This window comes from Melanotaenia boesemani, chromosome 2, assembly GCF_017639745.1.
Source record: "Melanotaenia boesemani isolate fMelBoe1 chromosome 2, fMelBoe1.pri, whole genome shotgun sequence".
Classification (NCBI taxonomy): Eukaryota; Metazoa; Chordata; class Actinopteri; order Atheriniformes; family Melanotaeniidae; genus Melanotaenia; species Melanotaenia boesemani.
This window is the reverse complement of record NC_055683.1, coordinates 19,622,870-19,649,222: the sequence shown is the minus strand read 5'-3', so window position 1 is coordinate 19,649,222 and position 26,353 is coordinate 19,622,870. Positions and strand designations below refer to the sequence as shown.

Sequence of the window (26,353 nt, the reverse complement as noted above, 5' to 3'; positions counted from 1 at the left end):
TGATAGTTCACTTCAGTTGCCATAGGTATTTCCTGTCAACTTGATCCATTGGGTTTTGTTTTCTAAAATGGCGGTTACCACAAAAATTCAGCAAGACGATCCAGAAATCCAGAAACACGTAATCCCAAACTGATCCAATCACAAGGGAGTACTTCAGCGTAACCGTCTGCGTAGCACAGGTCTGGAAGAGGTGTGTGTCGAGCCTCCGTGGTGCCTATGGCGGTATCCCTAACCGACTTTGCGCAGATGCCGTGTGAGTATAAATCCAGTGTACCTCATTCGTTCTGTGGTAGTCAACTTTAAACAAACCATCTCCTCAAAAAGTGGCTAAATGAAAAGTGGACTTTAAAACAAAACAGAGTACATGTTTGCAGCTGTAAAGGGCAAAGCTGTGTGTCTTCTGTGTGGAGACAGTGTGGCTTTAATGAAAGAATACAATGTAATATGACCCTTTGAAACTAAGCATCACGACAGATACAGACATCTGGACAGGAAACTAAAGGCTGTTTCATACTCTGCAAGAAGCGAGAACTTTTTTCTTGTTCTCGAGGCCACAAGAACAAATCAAGAACAAGAACATTTCCCCTGATGTGAGGATGAACAGATAGTTTCATGAACAGCTGTACGAGGTGGTGAGAAAGTATGTAAATATATACAACATGTGGCATTTAAAGATATAGACACCGTCGCCTGCCACGGATGAAAGTTATAGTTAAATATGAAATAATACAGTCACTTAATTGCACGTAAAACCACAGACATATGCATTGAAAAAATACGCCAGGCTTTAAAGTCAATAGCTTATCATCCTGAGACTAGTGAGCATCACGGAGTAAAAACTGACCTTTAATGCAATTTCATTTTTTTGCATTTTCATCATTCTGCTAAAAAAAATGTTATAAGAACAGTAACAGTAAAAAAAAGGTAAATAGGTTTCAAAAGAAGGTTTGTCACACAAGAGTTTTGCATCTGCAATGACTTATTTTCAGAAAATCCTAATACATCCTAGAGAGTCATAACATTGAATGCGGTACGTTTATGGCAGACACAAATAACCACAAGAACAAAGCATTTACATAAAGATACCTCAAGAAAGACAGGATTATAAAGCTCAAAGCAAAATCATGCTGTCAGATTACATGGTCCATCTGCCATCTGTTCTTAGAAGCAGTTCTTTGATTGGTCAGCAGGATGGAACGGTGATGATCACACAGTGATGCATAGGTCTGTTGATCCAGTCTGTCAAACCTCAAAGCTTCTGTAGATCCGTAGCGAGTGTGCAAGATCAGTATCATCAGGTTGTTCTTCTGTGAGGACATTTTTCAGATAAGATTGCTGTAGTGGACACTAATCCCTCTTTGATGAACATACGTTTTAATCCCTGAGCCACCCACTGTCATTTGAACACACAATGCACAAAGAAAATTAACAACAGGAAAGAAAATAGTGGAGAGAGAGATTTAGACAGAGAGATAAGAGTGTGAAATGCCACAGAGAAAGAGCAAGACATGATGAGAATTAACCATGAGAAACTATCAGGACAAAGACCTTTCGGCCTCACACATGCACTTTCCCTCGCATGTACATTCCCAGGAAATGGATTAGTGAGTTGGGCTGTTTGGAGGCAGATCGGATGAAATGGTGATTCACCGTTTCTGCTCAGAGATGCCCTAAGGGCTGTTCCTGCGGGTGTGTGTATGCATGTGTGTATTTATGTGCATGTGTCTCATTAGAAAGAGGAAACCAGCTCTGGGGAGGCGATGTTGCCACAGACCTTGTTAGAAATTTTCGAACCTTGTGATACTTTAGCCATACAAACACAAACACACATTTATACACACACACACTCACACAGCACAGACAAACACTGTATTTTGTTGGAGGGCAATACTTGATGCTCAGATATAATAAGCCATATTTAGTGGGTTTGTGTGCGCTTGTGTGTGTGTGTGTGTGTGTGTGTGTGTGTGCGTCTCCTCTTTGTGAGCAATAAGGGATGACGTAACTAAGGTGAAATTCTAGTGAAGATGGAGCAACCAAGGTGAATAAATGACAGCTAATATAAGTTAACTGAGTATTTCTTGTTAGGGTACAAGAGCTTCTAACTTTTTTGCTTAGTACTGACTCTGTCCATACCAAAAATAAATAAATAAAAACAGAACAAGGACCATGATGACAGGTATATGTCATCCATCCATAGGTGAGGTAACAGAGGTAACAAGTCCAAAAGGGAACCACAGACATCATTCTCCTCAGCAACACTCTCCACCTTGTTGTCTGGGATCCCAAGGTTTTCCCAAGGATATAAATCCCCCCAAGTGTGTCTTGGGTCTGCCTTGTGGTGTCCTTCCATTTGAATGTACAGAGGAGCAGTGGCTCTATTTCAAATCCAATCCCCATTAATTTAGCTCTTCATCCTATCCCTAAGGCTGAGCCCAGCCACAATTAGAAAGAAACTCATTTCAATCACTTGTATCCAGAATTTCATTCTTTTGGACATGACTATAGATGAGGGTTAGAACAATGCTAGACCAGTTAAACAACCTTTCGGCTCAGCTTCCTCTTTAAAACCTTCTCCGAATATCTTATTAATGTGGATGAAGCCATAAACCTGTCCGTCTTTTATTTTCCAACTTCTTCATTGTGACCAAGATCATAAGATCAGTAAACTCTTCCGGTTAAGAACCATGGACTTGGATTTAAAAGGGCTTCCTTTTATCCCACAACTTCATACTCAGCTGAGCTGAAGGTCAGCCTGTATGCATATAGAGCCCTAATGGTACACACTTATTCTCTAAACAACTTGTACTAAAAATTCAAAGGCACCACTCTCCTGGTCTGATTAATTATACAGTCTACTTTCTTGACAGCAGGAGACATGTCTTCCCCTCTGTGTGCAGGTAAAGTAACCCTGTGAAAGACTAAAGTCTTTCTAGATTGTGAATTGCTGTACATATATGTAAAACATGCTAAATTAAATAAAAAGAAATTGAATTAAAAATACTTTATTTGTCCAGAGAGAAGTTACAATGTTTAGTTTTTTTTTTTTCATTATATTTTTATATGATTTATTTATTTTATTTTTATTTTTAATAAAAACAATGACAATAATTAATTAGGAGAAGATATTGTCATGTTCTGGAGTGTGATGTCTGCTGGCAGAAATGATCTCCTGTACCTTTCTTGTCTTCCAAAGCCTCACACTGAACACACATTGTTTATTCACTGCGTTGTGTTAAGGACGTGAAGATACTTCCATTATTTTGAGAGTTGAGAGTTGTTGTTTATATGTTACGTATCATTCACCTTTCTCTGTTACTGCTTTATTATCTGTTCTTCTGTCTGCACTTGTTTTAATGAATCTGTTTATCTTGTAGTTTGAATTCTGTATGTGTGTTCGCACAAAAATTCCTGTCTACAAACATGTACAAATGGCAAATAAACTATCTGATCTGATCAGCTTGTACTGTACTTTCCATGGTCTTAAACGAGTCCAGAGTACATAAAGAAATCACTTGAGCAGCACAGCCTCCGAACCAGCTTGAAAAAATTTTCTTAAAAAATTACCTTGACGGTAAAAAAAAGTTGACTCTGTTTTAAAAATCACGACAGAACAGTCAGACCTACTACAACTTGCTGCCACCTTGCGGTGCTTTCCAGAATGGAGTGTATTTGTACGCTAAGCAAGCTTCAACTTCACACACAACATCCCTGCAACAATGCAAAGGGAGATTTGTAAGTGGATGATAAAGCACAGAGAAAAATCCTTGTACAAATGTCCATGCCAGTCTAAACAAGTACAAATGATCCAAACATACTTCTGTGGGTTCTCTGTTGCAAACACTTGTCTCCTTGTTTATAGTGAAGGCCAGCATCATTAATATGATGAACAATCTAAGCTGTTGGCTACTATTGGTTGTGTTGGTGCTGCTGTTGGTGCTTTAGCTTTGCTCTGCTTGGAACTAACAGAATCAATGTATACAAAGATTTGCTTTGTGGAGTGTGAGAGGAACCTAAGTCTTATAAATGAAGATAGTCCAGGGGAGCCACTGTCTGTGCTTTTTTTAACCCATGCTTCCATGCAATGTTTTTTTTTTTTTTGTTTGTTGTCTTTAAGCTGGTTTCAGCCAATCAGCATTTAATTAACTCATGCCATCATCTCTAAAACACATGCCTCATTATCCTTTGAGAAAACTGAGTGTGCACAGATAAAATATTTGTTAAGTTGGCTGAAAGCAATACAGATAGATAGCTCTGTGCAAGAAAAATCAAACTCTGAGTTAACATTTCCAGTCATGGTCCTCGCAAATAATTTAGTTAGCTCATAAGTGCTTCATCATGCTCTGCAGAGCTCCGATACTGACTGGTTTATTTGAATAAGCTGTTTTTGGAGTGAGGAACATGGGCTCAAGACCATGGCTAGAAATCAATGATGTAAATATGGCAGTTAGAAAGAAATTTAGCTGTAAACATTGTTGATGGATCATTACTGCTTTTGTAAACCTGTGCTATTTGCCAGTTATTGGAGAAAAAAAATTATACAATTAAAATAATAAAATAGTAATCTTTGTTACAGTAACAGGAACTAACAAAAAACACCCAGCTCTTTTGACAAATATAAAATGTAAAGACAGACAAATTTAAACCCTGATTGGTATCAAGGACTCCTCCAGATGGTAGGGAAGAGCAGGATATTAACACTGAATGGGGGTGGATTGTGGAGCCCTCAGCGAGAAGGCAAGAGGGTTAAATCTCTTTGATTGGAATGCACAGCTGCACAAGGACACACACGTGCACGCACATGCATATTGTTACACAGCTGAGCATGTGAGGAATGTGCAGGAGTTTCTAGAAGTGTATCAAGACTTCACAGAGCTGTGTGAGTCAGCACTGGAGGTCTGCGTCTTCCTGTCTGCCTCTCATCTTTGTATTTATCCCTGTCATCTCCAGCTCATCTCACTCTTTCACTGTCTCACTTTTATTAGTGTGTCTCAGAGCAGCTTGCACTTGGTCTCAACACACTTTCTTGCGTGTCTCACTATGTCTGTCTCCCTGCAGGAGCTCATAATTTTGCAGTCGATGCATACTCATCTGACAGCTGTTGTAGACACACTCAGTGGAGTGGAAAGTAAAAGACAAACACAAAGTGACGGTAAAAGACAGTAAGTTGCACAAAGAGAAGTTATAAAGGTGGATAAAACCACCTAGAGAAAGCTACCTGGATATACCACCCACTATATTTTAGAGTCCTTCAGCTTAAAAAAAAGAAAAAAAAATCACAGACTGTAAAATTTTATTAAATGATACTTTTCTATCAAAAAGGGTCATTTATATAAAAAAGAAAAAGGCAAAATTGTGAAACATATTTCTGCCACAAGCTGCTCACACTCACCTACTTCTATTATATGTATCCCCACAAATCTCACTTAGTATGTCTGGATAGATATAATAAATAATGTGTTCTAAAGTTCCAGTCATAAGAAATGATCTCACTTTCATTTAAGATTGTCCAGTGTCTCTGATGCAAAAGAAAATAAAGGAATAATTTCTGAGTACTTTTCCTCTCATCAAAGGTCCTACTTAAAGACTTTCAGGTCATTTCATTCAGTTAGGAAACATCCTAAACAAAAAAAAAAAAAAAGCAAAAAAGGGGACATCTTAGATGTCCCATAGTCTCCATCCACCTCTTACCAGGTCTGTTTGTAGCAGCAACAGATATATACTGTATATATATATATATATGTATATAGACAGATAGATAGATAGATAGATAGATAGATAGATAGATAGATAGATTCATACATACATGCAGTACCTGTCAAAAAGTGAGAAAGTGTGTCCAAACTTTTGATTAGTTTTCTATGAGAATTAATATTTATATATTAATTATATAACATATATAATAAACCTACCCAGCCCTGTGATCCTGTTTTAAACCTTTACAATTTGTACCAATTTCTTGGTCTATTTGACAATCTTTTGTTTACTCACAGTGAATATCTGAAGATTGCCATGGTGGAAAAAGAGAGGAAAAAAACAAACAAAAAAAAAAAAAACTTGACCCATCAGTGTTTAAGATATTCTCTAAAAGCGACAACATTTTAATTTTGGAGACATTTTCATGTTTCTAGTTTCCAAGTGGTGAAAAAGAAAAACGGTATTAAACATCATTTGTGAGTAATGTTCCAAAATAATTTGGGAAATTTGATTGACTAATTTGTGCCTCAATGAGACAAAGACAGTTAGATTTAATTTTGAATAATATTAAACAAACAACACCAAAAGAAGGAGTCCCACAGATTAAGTGCATCTGCAATGACTTAAGTCATCAAGTCAACTCTTTGATTCATTTCCCTCCCTCACAGAACACTTCCTGCATATCAAGCATCGTTTAACATTAACAGTTGGCTTTTTGAGGCATTTTTTTTCCTACTTTGCCAGTAAATTAATTATCTGCTATTCATTTGCTGTCTCTATATTATGCATTTTCCCAAAAAATCCACCTACAAAAACCACAAATACAACGTTTTTACATCATCATCCCATTATAGCTCACCTTTGATATTTGTTAAACTGTAAGTGTAGAAAATAACATGCTTTATTGGTCAACCTGATCCGATAACAAGTTGTAAAACAGGAAGGACGGTCCACAAAAAAAGGTTTACATGAGCAAAGTTGTCCTTCCTCAGTCTCTACTGCAATATCGCTACAGTTGCGTCACTGATGATGTTTGTAGTCCTGCTGTGGTGATGTTGATATGTGTGATGTAATGTTGTTAACTGTCACCACTGTTGGGCTTGGTGGGTAGTGTCTGACCTTCACGTGATCAGTCATACATCTGATTGTCACACACCTACCAACAGCAGAATATTACAGACATATTATTCAGGAGCACATGTTTTAGCTGTATTGCTCATGGTTTGAAGAAAGTTATTCATTTATAAACTTACATAACGTTAGCTTAATTTGACACAAATATAATTACATAGGATAACAGGCTAACATCTTTGCCTGGCAAAAACAACAGGAAGGAATGTCAATGTAGACAATCCTGCTGTGTGTTCTTTAGCTATGTTGAACTTAGACGTGGAACACTGGATTAAGGATCCTATTTAAATAAATAAATAAATAAGTTTTGTTAATGTAATTGTTCACCTGCTGGTGTCATTAAAATCTGAATAATACTATAGGCCTATGTAAGGAAAACTTTATAACTGAACCATGGATTTTGTTCTGCAGTTTAACATTGTGCATTTTTTTTACTACATATTTACAGTGTAGGTATTGGGAAAGTTTTTGCCCGGTTTGGAAACAGTGTATATGTAATAAAATATCAAAGAAGAGGCTGAGAGATGCTTTTAAACATAACTAGGTTTACTGATCCTATTGTGACACATCAATGTCTCACTCATGCACTCTATGTGTCAGTGCGGTTTTTATCTTTTACTTCCCACCATCTCTCTCACTCCATCTCACTGTGACTTTGATCACCTTTATTCTTTTGTATTTACTCTCTTCCCTGTTTTGGTCTCAGCTTCTCTGTCTCTGGATCGGTTTGAAGTCTACCAGTAGGGGTGTATGTGGGATGCAACCTGCAGGTCTTTGTACTGAAAATGAGTTTTGTTTATATAGAGAGGTTTACAGGCAGTCAGCTCCTCTGTGTGTTTGTGTGTATTCAGTTTTATTTTCAACAGATAAAAACAGACAGGGTGCAGACACAACATAATCGCACTTCAGATGATGCAGAATCCAGGAGAAATGTTGACTTGTAGGACTTTTTTATTTATTTATTTATTTTTTATTTATTTATTTATTTATTGCAGCAGATCATATCCTTTACATGTTTTAGTTTTTACCCATCAGTTATTAGAGTAAATTATTAGTGTGATTGCTTTCAAAAGCCATAGGTATTGCAGTAATAGATGACTATAGTCTAATCTGTAATGAGATGCCTTTAGAACTTTTCTAAATGTCATCTAAATATTTAAATGAGGCATTAAACTAACACTGGCAGGACTTTGATAATTTCAGGTTCATCCCACTGGTCACTAAGACCCTTTATCTGAAGCAGAATTGTATAACCCCTTCTCAGAGGGGTTTATGTGTTAATGTTTAAAAGAGATTGTCTCACACCATCAGGTGCTGCAGCATCTCCTGTCAACCCCCTGTCTAAAACATTTGGCTTTACAAAATCTTTTAGACATAGGGTTGCCACCAGACACATGTTTTGTAAAGGTGTTAAAAGGCAATATGGGCAACCGAGGGAAGAAAAGGCTTTATACCAAAGATGCTATATAACAGGATAAAGAAAACGATATTAACCAAATTTTGCACATTTTAAGAAAAGTTGTACTTGAACTTGTGCAGTCTTCAAACAAAACTGTTGGGTATCTCACTAAACCAGACTTTAAGTCCAAAACAAATAAAACCAAAACTGAAAATGAAGCCCAAAATGAAGAGAAAAAAAAAATGCCTTCATTAATAGAAATGCTCATGGACAAACATGCATGGGCTTCCAGCATTCAAATTTTAAAGCTAATATGAACAAGAACTATGGTGCAAGTAAAGGACAAAGACTGTGTATTCTACTAAGATCGGTTAGCAAGAAGTTATTTACTTTGCTGATATTTAGTATATACAGTAAGATTTAAACTGAATGACGTAGCATTCTCCAAATGCAAACAGACCTTTTTGGAAAAATATAGAAATAGAGGGTATTCATATTTTCTGTGATTTAACATTCACTTTTAAATAAATCCTATCAAATTAGTTGGTTAGCAGCCAAGCTAGCTTGAAGCTTGAAAATCTGAAAAGTGCTGGCGTGTTACAAGCCAGTCGGCATCTTGCACCTTGCATTCTTGGTAGTAAATTTCCAACCATAGTAACACTCCAGGTGTACATTGCATCTGCACGTTTCAAGCACCGCTAACAGTTAATGCTACAAAAAAAACAAAAAAAAACATGTATTAACATGTATTAACTTTAAGCAAGTCAAGCAAGTGAAGGCTAGTCAAATGGTCTTTCAGTCACACACACAATGACGTGGTTATCTGCAGACAACATATATGACTGAGCTGCATGACTGGGTAAGCTCTGTAGCATGGCAGATTTTCTTATAAAGCTGTTGGTAGTGCCACTCTAAACTTCTGTATGCATGTCTGCAAATGTGCTGGTTTGTGCAAGATTATGCAACTGTTTCCAATTTTCTTGTTTTGTTTATGAATGCACTGATATTTATCCTTCTACCATAACATAATTAGAATGATTACTTTGACATGTGGCTTGGCAGAAGATTGTAAACCACCAGATAGCTTCCCATCCATGCAACATCTCCTGCAGAGTCATATTTGGTTCAGTGACACATTCTTCTCAGCTTGTATTTAATAAAACATCAAGATGTGCATATTTCATTGTCCTCATGCAAAACGTGACATACACTTATTTGTGCACATGTACAGAACAGGAGTGCCTGTAACTTGGGCAAGCCTCCCACAAAGAAGCATGCCACACTGGGTATCCCCTCCTCAAATGCGTCAGAAGGCATAATGACTAGACGCCAGCCAGCAAAGACAAAAGGGAAAGGAACAAATGAGTAAACCATGGACATATCTGAGGATAAGGTGGGACAGAGTGGAAAGAAACAGATTAAGGTGAAATCTTTATGAGCTGCCTGAGACTTGGATGTATTTACTCATTACTTTGGAGACGTCCTTGATGTCTTTGTTGTGTTTTGTGGCATGCATCTTGAGAAATCTCTTGTGAATCAAGGAGTTATTTGACATTATTTTACTTACAGTTTCTTTCAAATGTTTAATTTTTAATTTGTGTTGTAGGTGATATAATATGCTTTCAATTCAGATATTATTTTATTGGTGCTAATACAACCTGTTTCTACAATCATGTACTGTACAGCACGTTTGCTTCACTTGGTTAAGATGCAGACAAACATTGCAGACATACAGGTACAAACTAAGAAACATTTTAATCTAACTGACCTCTCATTAAGTGTAAAATGTTATTGTTTATCTTAAATTTTATATATTTTTTCATTTACAACACATCACTTTGCTTTCCTTTCTTTGCTGTGCTGCACTTCTAAAATCCCACTAAGTAGGATCGAGTGATGAGAGATGAGACACAGATGAGAAAAGCAGGAGGATGCGGCTGGATGATGAAAGTGTGGGAGTCAGAGTGAAGAGGAGGATGGAGGATGATGGGATGGGGGGGGGGGTGGGGAGTTGGTTGGAAGAGCCAGCAAATGGAAGGCAGATATGTCCGTCTGAGGACCGAGTTATTGATCGTCTGTGAGAAACACAAACATTTACACTGATTTAGACCAGTGGCGACGCATATTGCCTAAATGAAATTTACACAGTGTGAAATGAAAGATGTTTTCTTTACTCAACATATAGTACAATCTTTCATTTGTTCCCTCGTGAGATTGCAACCACATGTATTGTATTGAAGTGTTGTGAATCAGCAGTATAGTTGGAAGCTTGAGAGAGATTATGTTGAGTAATAAAAGAGAAACAAGCTGACAAAATCGGATGCATTTCTTCTCTGTGGGAGACAAGCTGCAATACTTACACATAACACTTTGGTAAAGAGATGCCTGGAGCAACAAAAATGTATTTTGCTAGTTCAGGTTTGGCTGGATCTCAACTAATATGAGTTACATAAAGAGTAAAAAGGGGGTTCTTTGAGCAGCTGAGCTGGGCTTGACAGTGAAGCCAACATTTAGCTAAAATCTCATGAGAGCCATTTTGGGGCCAAGCCCATAATAATGAGGATAAAACTCCAACTGTGCATGAGCGAGTGACTGGAAAGAGAAACAGACCGGTGGGGGAGAGAGACAGGTGTCAGGGAGGGGGTGTGGTGCAGAGCTTGATCTGTCAGCATGCCCCTAGCTTCTGCTCACAGCTGAGAATGAATGGACACACAAACACACTGGGGGTATTTAACTCCTGTTATGACTTCCATGGTTCAGCATGTTGGGTTTTACTTTTGAAAATGAAATGTCACGTTCCACAGACAGATAAAACTCCAGACAGAGATTTATTTTCTAGCTCTCCCAGACTGCTCTCGTATAATTGCCATCATGAAAAAGAAACTGTAATCAATCACAACCCTTTCATACGGACTACATTTTCTCTCTTATTCTGTTCTTCGTTGCTGTTGCTGCCATTTCTATCTTTGAGCATGGTAAATGATTGGGTTTCTATCTTTGAAATATTTTCACTTGCATTGTTTTCTGAAAATAATATAGTTTGTGTACATGCATGTCAGTGGAACTAATTCTGATAAGGTCTCTAAACGCTCCTTGGTATCAGTCATGTATGAATTTCAATTATCCACAACTTTTGGGGCTCTCCATTAAGCACAAAATAGCCCACATCATAATACAGGCTATGCACCTTTGTATGAACTACAGATTAAATGAAGTTTATATAGAGTGTCTACAATCCTGTTTGTTTTAGGTTTCCCTGCATCAAACAAGCCTTTGATTGGCTTTTAAAGATGTGGCTTCTCAGTCAGAGTATTATATTGAGTATTGAATGAGAGCATCGACCTTCCAGTTAATTCTTGATCAGCTTTATTCTGAAAAGTTTGGCAGCACATTCACATCAAAGAGCCAACTATATATAAATTTTTTTCCAGTGTTACTAAAGCTTTCAAATAATATTTAAACTGAGCAAGAAGGCACCAAGGCAAAGCTAAAATTGGATTACATGTGATGCAATTACTACAGACTGTGTTTTAATGAATTACAATGATCAAAAAGATAAACTAACTAGTAAAATTAAACAGACTGTCACTGGAAAACTTTTCAAAATTGCCTTATGTTGGTGGATTTGACTTTTTCTTTGTTTTCTACTTGATCTTCTACACTATAACTTTTATGTTGTATTTCAGTTCACTGCTTACTTTAACTTGGTTCAAAGTTGCCGATTAGCTTTTTAACAACTTTAAAAAACATCTTGGTTTGAATTAAAAATTTACCCTTTTCTGTCACATTGATGGGTGAAGAAAAAAAGGACCCAAATGCTGAATGAGGCAGGCAGACAGACATTGGAAATTTTGATTTATTTAAGAGACATAAGGATTTGGATAAACCAGTGCATACCCAAAACTAAAAGAAGCCAAAGCTCAGAATCAGACCAACAGACTAACCAAGGCTGTAGGTCCAGGAAAATCAGGATAAGTAAGAGGACATTGGCAAATAGCAGCAAACATGACAAGCAATGTACTGGCAGAGTACTGGGGAAGTTGGGCAGAAGATGTGCTGAGGGAGTAGTGATGAATGAGGAGCAGGTGTGATAATCCGAAACCAAGAATCAGGTGAGCAACAAAACCAAAACCCATAACCAAAAAGAGCTCCTCCCAACATCTAGATTCAAATACGCCAGTCAGCAAAGATAATTCAGGTAACAGCTGAGTCATAAACTGGATATATTTTAGCCCTAAGTAAACTAAATTACTGGCTAAACTCAGTCAGAAAATAGTAGTTTAATTGTAAGGTGTTTGTTTAAATGTAGCCATAGCAACTAGTAGTATCCACGAGGGTCGATGGTTATGTTGTAAAAAGCTATTTCAGCATATTACGTGATCATTATATAAACCTAACTATGTAATTTTGATTTCTTTCTAGTCATGTTTAAGTGTTGTGTTTTTAACTGAATGTATCACATAAATTGTTGGTTGTTGGCTTTGAGCTCATGTCATGTGCCCATTAATATCTGAAGGTATCACAGCATCCATTTTCCCCACTCCTGCCTCCTTATGAGGAGTCTGTTACTTCTTAAACAAAATATTTGAAAATGATGTCTGATGCTCTGATGTGGAAAAGTTCATGAGTTATATTTTCCTGCCCTCACCTGTAGGGGGCATTATTTTACAGGATGCCATTATGAGTTGTTTATCATGACCGCTTGATCGCTTGGAGGAGCTGTAGCTGTTTAATTCACCTGGCACCACTGCAAGTAAGTCACCGTGTTTTCTGTTTGGTGTGAGGCTTAACTGTTACCCCCAACTTTACTTTGCAAAGATGTTTTTCATCCAGACGTGTGTTACTTTACTGCCAATATGGTTTGATTTAATCACAACATACTTTCCATGCTCCTTTTATATTTTCATTGAATTAATTAAAATAATTGACCCAGTCACGCACTCATTATAGCTATTGCTATGGACAGCCAAAATAAAGAGTAATGGGCTGTATGGATAAAAGCAGGAACAACAGGATCAAGAAAGAGTCATCCCCTAAAGACTTTGTTAGGGTGTTGGCTTGCCAGTGCACTTGGCCATTCTGTAAAATTATGTGCAAAAATTAAACAATATAATACTGCGTCCTTTTCAAGATCATATGCTCAGCATTTTACACTTTATTCATACAGTAAAAGGTTGATAACATTACTCATAGTAAATAGACTGCCCCTTAGATTCAACTCGAGAGCTTTTTTTTATATATTTATAAAGGAAAGAAGATGTGCTTTACATTTCCAACAATAAAATAAAATAAAATTAAATTAAATTAAATAAAATTAAAACCAATAGTTTGCCTGTCTATCCCATCATGGGTAATGGACTGTGTCATCTTCAAACACACACACACACACACACACACGCACACACACACATGCAAATACAGATTTGAGGTATATGAAACGCTTAGCTTGGCTCCACGTGCGTTTTTCGCTTACATGAATCTGTGCGCGCGTCTCCCACGGTGTGAAACGATAGCCTGACGCCACGTCATGTGTCAGGGCTTCAGGTCCTTGGCCAAGTTTTTCCCCCCTAGATCATTCGTGGTGCTTCAGCGCAGTAGCCTAACCCACTTGGTCCGACCCACCCGCGCGCATCTCCGCTCCACGCTGCGTAACCAACACCTCAGCGAGGATGGACGGGTGGATGGACGCATGGATAGATGCTCCCGTTTAATCAAACGCGCAAGTCAAGACCACTTCAAGTGACTTCCTTTACTTCTTCCAGTGATTTCCAACAACCACAGGATTGCCTTTGATCCCTAACACAGAAATAAAAGGAGAGTTCTTTTGCTGAGAGGGGAGGAAAGGAAGAAAGAAAAGAAAGGGAAGGTCCGGGTTGCTGAGGCTGGGTGCGCTAGAACGACGGAAAGTCACGGATCATGCTTATGGGAACTCCCGATTCCGTTTCGATAAGGTATTTTAACTCTTATGAGTTGTTCTTCTTACATTTAACATGACAATAAAAAGCAAATCCAGTAGTGAATGCACTTCTTAAAGACATATATATATATATATATAAAACATAGATGACGAGCGCTCAGTTCCCTACGGCGCTTTTTGTTTCCTTGGGCACAATTTAAAATGTCTATACGAGCACTTTCCAACTGCTATTCATATCAAAGTATGTTAAATAATCCCCCCCTCTTAAATGATCACAAAATCAGTTCAAGAAGGGATACAATTGCCTTAAACATCAGATGCGCTTTTCTTTTTTTCTATGTAGCGGTAAATAACGGACAAAGCCCATTAAAATGGTAGGGAAAAAAAAAAAAAAAAAAAAAAAACGAGCAACCTTGAAACAGTGGGGACTCTTTTACTATCTTGGCTAATGTTTTGTTCTACACGTTATCCCACTTATTAGAATAAACAGGATTAGTGTTGCGTATATTGCCTTTTTCTCCCTTTTTGGCGCATTCCCTGCCCACCATTGAGTGGTGTGGGCTAAAAAACGTTCTCTAGACCAGAGACGGAGCGGTCCATCTGTTCAATCACATAGCAACAGGAAGAGAGAGGGAGACAGAATGAAAAAAAAAAAAAAATCTTACTACTTCCATGTTATATTGTAAATTCGTAGCACTCAGGGTTATTTTCTTATTGCGCTGTATAGCCAGTGTAATGCAAGTATTTGAGTCACTGAAACCACTCAGTTTTCCAACCAGCTATCAATTGTGTTTCTGCTGTGAAGACTGAGTTGTCATATTAACATGCGGTTTATGTAAGACTCTGACAATGTGATAAAGTAAAGGTCTCTAATGATGACTGAAAAGGATAGAATGAAAAGATCTTGAAGACTGTAAAGGAAGGTCATTTAAAGACTAGCTGAATAAAGAAGGGGGTGTTTATTTGGTTGATTGTGTGATCTCTCTTTCCTAAGCTGATCTCATTTGCCCCCTCCTCCTGTTTTCCTCTGTCACACTTCCTGCTCATCTCTGCAAATTGATCTCTGCTCCACCTGCACGCCTGGCCTCTGCCTCTCCCACTTTCCTTTCCCTTCCCTCTGACCCTCCCTTAGAGTGGCTCTGCCTGATGCTCTATCATGACTGATGGCGAGGGGAGAGCGCGCTTTCAGTACGCAGAGTGCCAGGAGCAGGGGGAGGTGCAGGAAGACGTGAGGGTTGCTGTATCAACGCCACATAGGAGCGACGGCCCAGGTCATGATGTTGACCCAGGAGGAGGCTGGGATGAAGAAGGAAAGGACGAGGAGGTGGAAGAGAGGAGAGGGAGGAGTGGCAGTGGTTGGGGAGAGGGAGGAGGAGGAGAGGAATGGAGCCCTGAAGTTCAGGAGTGTGAGGAGCAGGAACCGGAGCTGGAAGTTGGACCAACTGTGGGAGTTCGCATCACAGCTCCTATTCGAGATCCAGACTGCGTCTCGGAGGAGGAGGAGCAGCAGCCGTACCCAGCCCTGGCTCCTGTAGCCTTCTTCTGTTTAAAGCAAACAACAAGGCCTCGCAACTGGTGTCTTCGCATCGTTTGTAACCCATATCCTTTCATACGTTGGAAATCTAACACTGACAGCTGGTATAGCTAAATATGTGATGAGTCCTCTGTGTGTGAGTATGACCATTACATATATCGCTCAATTTACACATCCAAAATACACAACACTCAGGTTTATGGTTTTTAAAGCTTTGGATTATCCATGTAAAGGTATCAGCTTGCATTTTTCTGCTTGGTTAAACAGGTGCCACACTGGTGAAATCTGAGAAGTCATTTGTTCAAACAAAGCAGAGCCATTTTTGGGTATAGGAGATTAGTAATGAAGTGCATAACTTCCCTTTAGTGTTGGTGCAGTTTGCTTTTTCTGAGTGTGTGTTCTTCAGTGATGCAATATTTGGACTGTTTTCAATTATATAGTTTTTCTATTAATTGGTTTGAATGTTGGTTGAATAGTTAAAGGATTGTTTGTGTAACCAAATCCACTGAGTTTGTTATTTTTGTTTGCACAGTGCATTTAAAGCGGAGGTTTAGCCTACAGAGGCCTCAGTAACAGTACTAGTTAAAGCTGTTAAGTCTAAAAAAATTCCTTTATTTGTACAATTTTATGCCACTTTATAGTTTATGAACCCACTCCTAATCGGTCAGTTTCTCTCACTTTGACACAGCCAAGTCTGTATATCTCATGCTTGGATTGAGACATCATCTTCATTAAAGTGAACAAACGAATGGGAATGAAAAAAGGCAAAGTACATCTCACCATTACTGGGTTTGACTTGCATGTTTGAGTACGGGTTAGGTTTGCATTTTTCCCCTGGGTTCCTAGTGTGTAATCTTCCATTGTAGAAGCGTAAATTAAGTATTGTTTCTGAGGTTATAGTAAATCCCTGCAAACATTTTATGTAATTTTATGCAAAAAGTCCATCATACGTATTTACTTTTGGGAAACTAATGAAGTCAAGTGAAATCACTGATTCGAAAATGTAGATATGCCAGTTCATTTGTCAATTAAGCATTACAAGAGAAAACCTTTGTGCTTACAGTATCCGAGAATGTCAGTATAATATTCATAAGAGCAATTATGGACTATATACCTCCATCAAACATTAATTTGAAAAGTTCTGAATTCGGATTTAGATCATCATTTGAATCACATATAAATTGGGCCATGCTCCAACTCTAGCAATTTTTACATGTAAGTGCGACTATAACATTTAGAGCAATCCTGCTAACAAAATAACCAATAGACAAACTTATTAATCATGAATTCCCAATTCTCTTTTTGAATTAATTCTCTTGCTTACGTCCCCTTGGCTCTGCAGATCAAAGCTGAGAAGATACTTAAATTGAATTTAACCTTAGACCTGTTGACAAGCACTTATGTTACTGTACATGATATAACTGATTAATATGTAAAAAATAAAATGTTTTTCCCTTAATAATACTTACTTCTTTAACCTGGCCAGTTGTACACACTTAACTTTTCTTTTAAATTATCTTCCCTTATCTTTTTCTTTGTTATTATGCTCACATAAAGCTGTATTTTTAAAATGTAAGCTGTTCCCAACAGGCATCTCCTTTACTCTTCATCTCTTAATTTTGATAGTTAAAGCCCAATTCTGGATGATTGACATTGTCATCTGCTGCCTCCAGTGATCAATGATTGGCCCAAACAACCCTGATTGGAGCATTTTTTTTATTGTTATTGTTCCTCAGTCGAACATCCTGCCTGCATAATTTTCAGCTGTGGGATGTTTTACCACACTTCAGCACAGACGGAACTGAACAATATGTTCATCCAGAAGCATCTTGAAGATGAATGACTGAAGTACTATTTTCACTTTTGATGCCGTTAAGTAGGTGGCGTATAAAATATCCCCTTGTGTACAATTGTGTATCAAGAACTGAGAATATAAAAACAGAATTGCAGTCTTAAATGCCAAGTAAACCTCTTTTTACTGCCTAAAAATGACCTATGCATTAACAAAGTAGATGAACTCGATGCTGTAGACGTCCAGTAATGATTTAGTAACAGTACTGCGTGCTATTTTTTAACCATTTGTGTGTCAGTGTTTAGACTTCTACATCAGTGGTAGTCAGGAGGTGGTGGATGTGTGGAGATGATTTGGCAAAATGTTTGAAGTTTAAGAAGAAATCAATATTGCAGAGGAAGAAAAACAGATTTAAGGGCCACACATTTTTTTTTTTGGTCTTTCTACTGAGTTATTACAAAAGCCAAAAATGCCAAAAAATAAACAAGACCTCAAGATAATTTTATATAGTTAATCTGCTGAGGAGGTTAAAAAGCTGCATGTGAAGGGTTTATTTTTCCAGCATCGTAAAATATTATCGACCCTAAAAAGTGGAGTTGATGAATCATGCCCTTTCCAATCTGACATGGTGACACAGGTCAAACATACGTCGATTTGTATGAATAGGTCAGTGTATGTCAATCAGCTCCTTCTCATGAACCCCCCTCTTGAGAAAAGTTCAGTATGGATGTGATGTTACCTGACTTTGTTGAACTGACAGTTTCTGGCAGCAGTAACATTGATTTAATGAATTTCTGGTAAAATGAGTGATGTGATTGAAAGGTTTTGTTAGGGATTGTGCGATGACACGTTTACTGAAAAGTAGAACTTGCTTCCAGTGTGTGTATATAGCATCTTAGGACTAAAAGAGATAATAAAAGATAAAAATCAGAGAAGCATGCTGTTATCCAGACATTCACAAAAAGCTGGATCCAATAAATTATAGCCAGATGTCTACCTGGAAGTAAACTTGTTGACATTCAGAAGAGCTTTTTCTGATCTTTATGTGTAAACTTGGTTGACTTCAAGTCAGAATTGTTGTCTTCACTTTTGCATAGATCATCTTTTGTCTTGTTGATTTAAGAGTTGGGATGATATAAGGTTTGTTGTAAAGTTTAGCAAAAGCCTTTGTAATTACAAACTGAAAGCAACCACCATCCACTCCATCAACTGATCCTGAACAGTATAAAGCACCCCCACCAACTCTCAGGTCTCTTTTAAGATGCTAACACCGGACTTAAAAGGAGTTTGGGAGTTTCTCTTCTCTAGGGCATGCTGCTCTCCAGAGGTGGCAATGAGCCAAGCCATGAAAATGCAAGGCCTGTTATGGTAGTAGTGATATTATGGTAAATTATATTTAAGGGGGACTGCCCTTCAGTAGAAGCATCAGCATTTAAAAGTAGTAGGAACATAATTTAAATGCAGTTTGGAAATGATACAAATGTGTATCTTGTTGGCTTTTTAGATGATTGGAGAGGAATGCTTGTTAGCTGTTTTCCTTTTAAGTTACTTTTGTGCAAGAACCACAAGTTGCATTTACACATATTTGGTCACAGGATTCTTAAAATCTCCTTTCTCACTTTTTTCATGTTTTGCTTCATTTGCGATATAACTCCAACACTATTTCCTGGTTTTACAATAGATTTTTAAGTGCGGAATGAGAATTGTACTTTAAAGTGAGATGTGAGTTGAGCAGGCAGATGATGAAAGAGAAGTTTTTAAAATGGTCCATCTTTAACCGGATAAACATGAAGACCCAAACATAAAGGTTAGTTTGGCAGCCTGCTGTTTGGCAGATGTTAATGTTGCATTACATTATGTCTGTTTTGTTCACAGCACTGTAGCAGGGGTAATACTGCAGTGGCTGCTGAGGCAGCTTCCCTCCTGTAAAGAAGCAGATGCTCCTATGGTCAGCACATATGCATTTTCCTGCATGTCTCCTAATCACATTTGTGGTTTCTTAGAGCTGACAGAATAAGATGATTTTGTTTTGTTAGTTTTTGCTGAGAGGGTGGACTGTTTGAACCACAACAGCACCACTGATGAGTGAGACACACACTGTCACATGCTTGGTATTGCTTTATAACTGCTAGTGTAAGACTGAAACCAGGTTACATAGTAAAAACTAATCTCATAGGACTACTTTCTGTGTTTTATTCCACACTGTCTGTGAGTGTGTGCAGGCCCCATTGTAAGCAGTTCAAACTTGGTGGTCCACAGTGAGGTATGTAAATATTATTCAGAGCTTTGCACTGCTACTCAGCATTTGAAGGAATGGACACACCGGTTAAAGATGCAATAATTTTTATGAGAGAATATAGTTTTTTTTTTAACAACCTTACATTTCCTTAACTCATATCCTGGATGTCAAACATACCAGTGATCAGGCCCTTTTGAATAAAATAGTGTAAAATATAATCTTACTGTACAATTCTTCATGCAGCAGAATAACTAAAATGAACTGAAAAGGCATTAATCAATTGTACAAATTAAAACAGCTCAATAGTTACAATTACCAGAATAGCATTTGAGCACAATTCCCTTATATAATTTTTTATGATCATCGTCATTAAAAAGCACAGTGGTCTTGAGACTACATCTACAGCTGTCTAGAAAAATATGAGCCTTTCTTTAAACTCCAATAACAGGGGTTTGTAAAAGTCTTTATATCAAAAGTTTTAAATTTCTCTGAGGAAAAACTCCAAAGCAGAAAGAAAGAAGCCAACTGAATCCATTAAACAAAAATATTACATCTTAACATAATCATTTTTTGAGGCACAGTTATGTGAACCACTGTTAGGAGTTAATCATGAGATTAGAGGGAAGCATGCAAAGGTATAAAAACTCCTTTAAGAGTTTATGCGAGCTTAACATGTTTCAAAACATGCATCATAAACGGTATAAAGGAAATATTAAAACTGAACAAAAGCTGATGCTCTAAAAGCACAAAAGGAAATTCAACACCAGTGCCAATCTTCTCAGGACGACAAACCAACAAATAACACTCAAAGAGCAAGATATGTGGTCACAGATCACAAAGGAAGCTAGGATAACGTTAAAACCACTAAAAGCCTCCATTACATGGGCAAATTAAAGTAAATAAAGTAATAGAGTGCACCATTAGGAGTACATATTGAAGAACAGCAATGGTTTTACATGATGAAAGGCTGATATATACATTTGATCTAAGTGAGATTTGTTATTTTTGAAACGTAAAACATATTCAATCGGTGAAACACGGTGGTGGTAGTTTCATGGTTTGGTCATGCTTTGCTGCATCAGGACCAGGTTAAAGTTAATGTTTTGGTGTAGCCAAACCAAATGTCTGTTTTTAATCCACTAGAAATGTTGTGGAAGGACCTCACGCAAACACTTAATGTTAGAAAATCCACTAACATCCAGGAGAGGAAACTGTGTTGTTAACAGCAGTGAACCAAAAATTCCTCCAAACTTTTCTGCAGCACTGAGGAACAGTGACTGAAAACATTTAGCTGAAATTAGTGCTGCGCAGGGGAGTAACAAGGCATACCTGTTACCTGCTGTCTCATATTGCAGATGTGCAATATGAGACAGCGAATTCTAGAAGCTGTAAACCACAATTTTGCTTGTATTTCTTTTATAATCTGCTTTTAACTAATCTGTTGTACAACATGGTGGGATAGAAGTTAATTGTGGGAAATGTGGATTAAGATTTTGGGAGCATTAATGGGGAGTTATTGGTTTATTATTTAAGCTGAATAAAATATTGATGAAATCAGTGGATGTTTGGCAGTAGCCTAATTAGAAGCTACAACACGCAAAGCAGCAGTGTGCATTCTTAACAACAGTCCTAAAAGAGATCTGTCCAGAGACAGCAATTAAATTAAGTTATTTAGTTGCTTTTTCAATGTTATCGTTGACTCCATTTCACAGGGTAAGTGTTTTGTTGGTGATAAGATGTTTTCTAGACTGAGAACCTGATTCAGGCTGACTATTTACCTTGTGGGTGATAAAACAAGGTTAATCAATCACTGATGAGTGGACTCATCATGCGATCCATTAACAATCTAACACTTTAATTGGCCCCTTGCACTTCCTTGGGAAAGGACAAACTATTATTTAACCATTTAACCTTTATTAAAGCAAAGGAAATCTGTGGGTTGTAGGTTGAGGAACAATTTAAGTAGAGGTGATCTTTCAGTCCATTTAGTGTTTCCATGAGAAGATTATTAAAGCTGTTTGAGGGAAAATCTTCACCATGATGGGGACTTGTTTTTGCACAATCCACTTCAGTGATTAAGGGGGCTTTATACAGCGATGTCCCCGGGCAAGAAAGTTGAATTGTTCACTTCTCATCACGCCTGTTGCAAAATCGTTTCAGAGGTGTCATTTCTTTTTGTCTGTGAGCGTGTCTGTGTATTTATATCTTAAAAATGACAGCATCGCTGCAGAGTGAGGATAAAGGCAGTTGGTCTTGATGCTAGTGACCTGTCCCTCTCCTACTGTTTCTGAGACATGACTTCTGAGATGGAAGTGAATATGTGAGCATGTACACTCAGGGTTCTGTGCATTACTTCCTCTCTGCCAGTCTCAGTGCTTGTCTTGCTGTATTTACACCCAGCAGTGCATCGATGTGTGTGTGCCTGAGTGTTCGGTGACTCATTATATTTGGCCTGTGCTCGTCATTACAGCAGATTGAGGGTCGTTAGGTGCATATCTCTGCAGAGAAAAAGGGATCCTGCCTTTCTGACGTATAAAGAGCTGGCAACTCCTGTGGAGCCCTCACAATATGCGTGTTATGTGTGTGTATATATGTGTAATGGGATGAACTTTGTGTCGAGTTGTATAGTCTTTGAGGCCGACGCTTTCAAGAATTTTCAGCCCTCGCAAAACATGGCAGCATATTTTCCATTAAAATACAGAGAAATGAAGCATTCAAATTGGCTCTCCTTTCCATAAAATGTTCCCAGGAGAAAAAAAATCATGAAAACAGAAGGGGTGCTTGTTAATCCAAAACACTCCAGAGTACCACCTGTCCAAAAATATAGTATCACAGTGGCGTGGCTCAGTGGGTAGAGTGGCCATCTTGTTGCCTGAGGCTTGCTGGTTCGATCCTTGGCCTGTTGAGCTCATGTCGAGGTGTCCCTGAGCAAGACACCGAAGCCCAAATTGCTCCTGATGAGTCGTGGTTAGTGTCTTGCATGGTAGCTTCCTCCATCTGCGTGTGAAAGTGTGTGTGAATGGGTGAATGTGATGTATAATGTAAAGTGCTTTGGGTATCATTCCAGGTACAGAAAAGCACTATATAAGTACAGACCATTTACCAGAAACGTGGATAGCAACATATCCCTAGGACGTAATTTTCTGCAGGACAGCAGTCATGCGACAAGAGAGGAAATCTGACACTTTGTAAGCTTTTGCAACTCTTTGGATTTAAAAATGTGCTCCTGACAGAACCATTTCATGTGAGATTGCAGCAGAAAAGGAAATAATCCCCAGGTATGAGTGAGAGTGAAAAGTGCATTAAGTGTGAAAAATGTGCAGGACATGATCTTTGTGGTCAAATGAACAGCAGCAATGAACAGCAAAATTAAAAGTTCTGTAGGAGCATGAATGGCAGGGATGTCCAGTTCTGGTACTCAAGAGTCACTGTCCTGCAAGTTGAGATGTTTCCCTGCTTTAACACACCTGAATTAAATGAATGGGTCATTAACAGCTTTTGCAGAACTTGACAAGCATGTAAGAAAATAAGTAAGAAAAATGCATTTGTAAAGCACTTTGCACAAATAAAAATCACAAAGTGCTTCCCAACAGATAATGAAAGACAAATAATGAAATATAACAAATCATAACAAAAAATAAATAAATAAAATGAATGAAATACAGTAAAAATACATTCAGGAACATTTGGGGAGATCCATTTAATTTAAATCAGGTATATTGGAGCAAGAACACATTAAAAACCTGCAGGAAAGTGGTCTTTAAGGGTGGGAAATGGACATGCCTGATGTACAGTGATGTTAAACATCTAAGATCTGAGGAATTACACTTTAAGCTTCATGTGTGAGGGACATAATAAATAAGACATAGTAGCTCTAGTTCTACAGCTTTGTTACCCTTGATTGTAAAACTATAACCTTTACAGTTTACAAGGTCTCATAATGTCATAATGGGAAGATAATTCTCTCACAAGTAGCATCATAATATTTTTGATTATTTTTACAAAAGCTTTTGGAATAAGATATGGAGCATGCGTTGCAGTCAGATTTAGTATAGAACAAAAAAATCCTTCAAGTCAAATTACATTTGTAAAATGATATGTAAAAATTAAGAGTAATTAAAAGTTGTGCATCCATAAAACACATGCTAAACTCTTTGGTTAGACACAATATCATGTTTTATAAAAAAACAAAAACAAAAAAAAAACAACAACAACAAAAAAAACATTCAGGCATGTAAAATTTATTTATCTAAATTGAGAAAAAAACTGAAAATGTGAAATGATTAGTTTGATGTGCCCATCTTTAACAATTTTTTAAAAAGAAATGCATTTATTTAGACTTCTGCCAAAAACAGGGACCACAGGGATTTGTTGTATCCACAAATTTTGTTTAATTGTTTAATTCCTTTAGCAAGTTTTCATAACTGTTATAGGCAGATGTGTATATAGCTGAAAGTTCTGGCTCTATTTTTACTGGAAAAAACAGTTTGATTGTGTTTCATATTTGCAATCATAGGAAACTTCAAGTGATACCTGGCTGTGAGGAGAACATACAGGAATTCCTGGAGCTCATTACATAATGTAATCAAACCTAATAAGTAAACAAAGGTGCATATCAACCCTTCAGGAGTTTATTAATGTTTGTGTCTATGTATGCTCCAGAGCCAGTTTGTAAACCATTACACCCTGTGTGCGGGGTGTTAAGGTGTGTGTATTGTGGGATTACTTCAAGTGCAGTAGGATTTTTGTTTATCCCCAGGCTCAGTGTTTACTGGCTGTTTTGCAAAATGATCTGGAACTAATAGTGCTGTTTTTCATTCGTGTAAATGTCGTGTGAGTGACTGTGTGGGAGTACAAATGTGTATATGTAACTGTAGGAACGTTTGTATGCATTTACACACATACACATGCACGCAGTGTGTTAAGGCAGTGACCTTTGCTTGCCCCAGGCGCTGACTGTCTGAGTTCAGCATCCTCACTCCTTTTTACTCACAGAAAAGGAGTTTGGTGCAGTTTTTAGTCCATTTGAGCTGCTAGCCAGATGATAGCTGTGTCTTTGAAGTTAAGAATTATGAGCAGAAACGTTGAGAGATTTTTGTTTTATCAAGAATGACTTAGTGCAAAATTAAATACAAAGAATATGAAAAAGAATTGTCCTGAATTGCAGAGGATTGCATTGTGTCAGTCTCATGGAGCCTTTTGCTACCAAACCAGGCTTGGCTTAGTGGGAACATACTGATGAATTTGTTTAATTTTAGGTTAAAGGTCAATCTGAATGAAGCTGGTGGCTGCTGATTTACAGGGTCAGACTGCTAATGCCTTAAGGAATGTGCTTGAACCTCCATCTGCCGTCTTGCAGAAGTATGTTGTATTTTTCCTTTCCGTCCCAGCACATCACAGTTACTGTCTCTGCTAACTGCACAGCTTGCTTAGTGAGAGCTGCCAGATTCATCTCTGCACCTGCCTACAGTGAGCTTCATTAGAAAATTGGGTAAGCCGTCACCCTTATAGTCTGAGACAGTTCTTGACTACATGGGGCTACAAGATCATCTCTGCTACTGAACCATTTGCTTAAGAGTAATATTAGACTTTGGCTAGATGTAAAATAAAAAGCTGAATATTGCTACATGCTGAGGAGAAGGTAACTAAAGTACTGTATCTGAATTCGGTCAGCCTGGTAGGTGTTTTCACTCAGCGGGCTGTCAGTTAGGTTCCCTGCTGTGGCAGTGCCACACTGATTGACCATCTGATACTGTGGGAAGGGCTTTTTCAGCAGCTGTTGCCATGGAAGTGCATCATGTTGATGCTGGTCTAGTAGCGTGTTCTGTGTTTCCACACACCAGCTCATCATCTGAAACCCTCTGTGCAGCTCATCAAGGAAATCCATACCAAAAAATGGGTTAAACAAAGCTGAATTTCCCACACAGATAATGATGATTCTGATAAAAGGAAATGACTGTGGGAATCTAAGTGGCTCAATGCAGCTGGTGGTAAGTGTGGAGTGCAGAAAGAGATGAGGATGGATGACTCCATCAAGAGAAAAAAAAAATAGCAAAGAAAAAGGAAGCAAATGAAGTCTGAGACAGAAAACAGACAAGAACTAGAGGAGAAGGGAAGGATGAAATGGATAAACAGGATAAAGAGAAGAATAAGAGCACAGAGAGGAGTGACAGAAGAGGTGAGCTGAAGAAGATATACACAAACCCCGTGAGAAATGGAAAGAACAGAAGCCAGCCATTTATATCCAATTTGTTCTGCATGGCTTGTGTGCTTTTAAGAAGGTGCTGCAGTCGGATGCAGCTTTCAGCCAATCACAAGTGTAAGTGATGAGTGTGTACCTCTCTGCAGGCTCCAGCTCTGTTGTGCTTCCTATTGTCTTTCCCTGCGAGCTGATGCATGCTGCAGTGGAGATGCAGTTCTCAACTTAAGACGCAACTACCCTCTCAACCAACCCACTACTCCCCCCTTCCTTCGTTCTATCTCCCCTTAAAAAAAGCTTCAGCTGAATAATGTGTGCTCTTCCTTTGTCCCTCTTTTCTTCCACTCACCTTCTTTTGTCTTTTTCTCTGCTAAAACAACTCCTTACTTCACTTATAGATGTTTTATTTATTTATTTGTTGTTTATAACTATAATGTTTCTCTAT

At 38.0% G+C, this 26,353-nt stretch overlaps 1 protein-coding gene across 3 annotated transcripts in view; it reads left to right on the top strand.

Moving 5' to 3' along the window:
- The first annotated feature begins 13,864 nt into the window (after positions 1-13,864).
- Positions 13,865-26,353, top strand: part of cacna1ha (calcium channel, voltage-dependent, T type, alpha 1H subunit a) — a 116,708-nt gene continuing 104,219 nt past the window's right edge. Inside the window, exons 1-2 of one of the 3 annotated variants that reach the window (XM_042011693.1) lie at positions 13,865-14,178; positions 15,277-15,743. In XM_042011693.1, the coding sequence (XP_041867627.1) occupies positions 15,301-15,743 (443 nt within the window). In that variant the 5' untranslated portion in view covers positions 13,865-14,178; positions 15,277-15,300. Of the gene's footprint in view, positions 14,179-15,276; positions 15,744-26,353 lie in introns of those variants that run through there. The other 2 variants (XM_042011711.1, XM_042011703.1) reach the window with 2 other exon arrangements.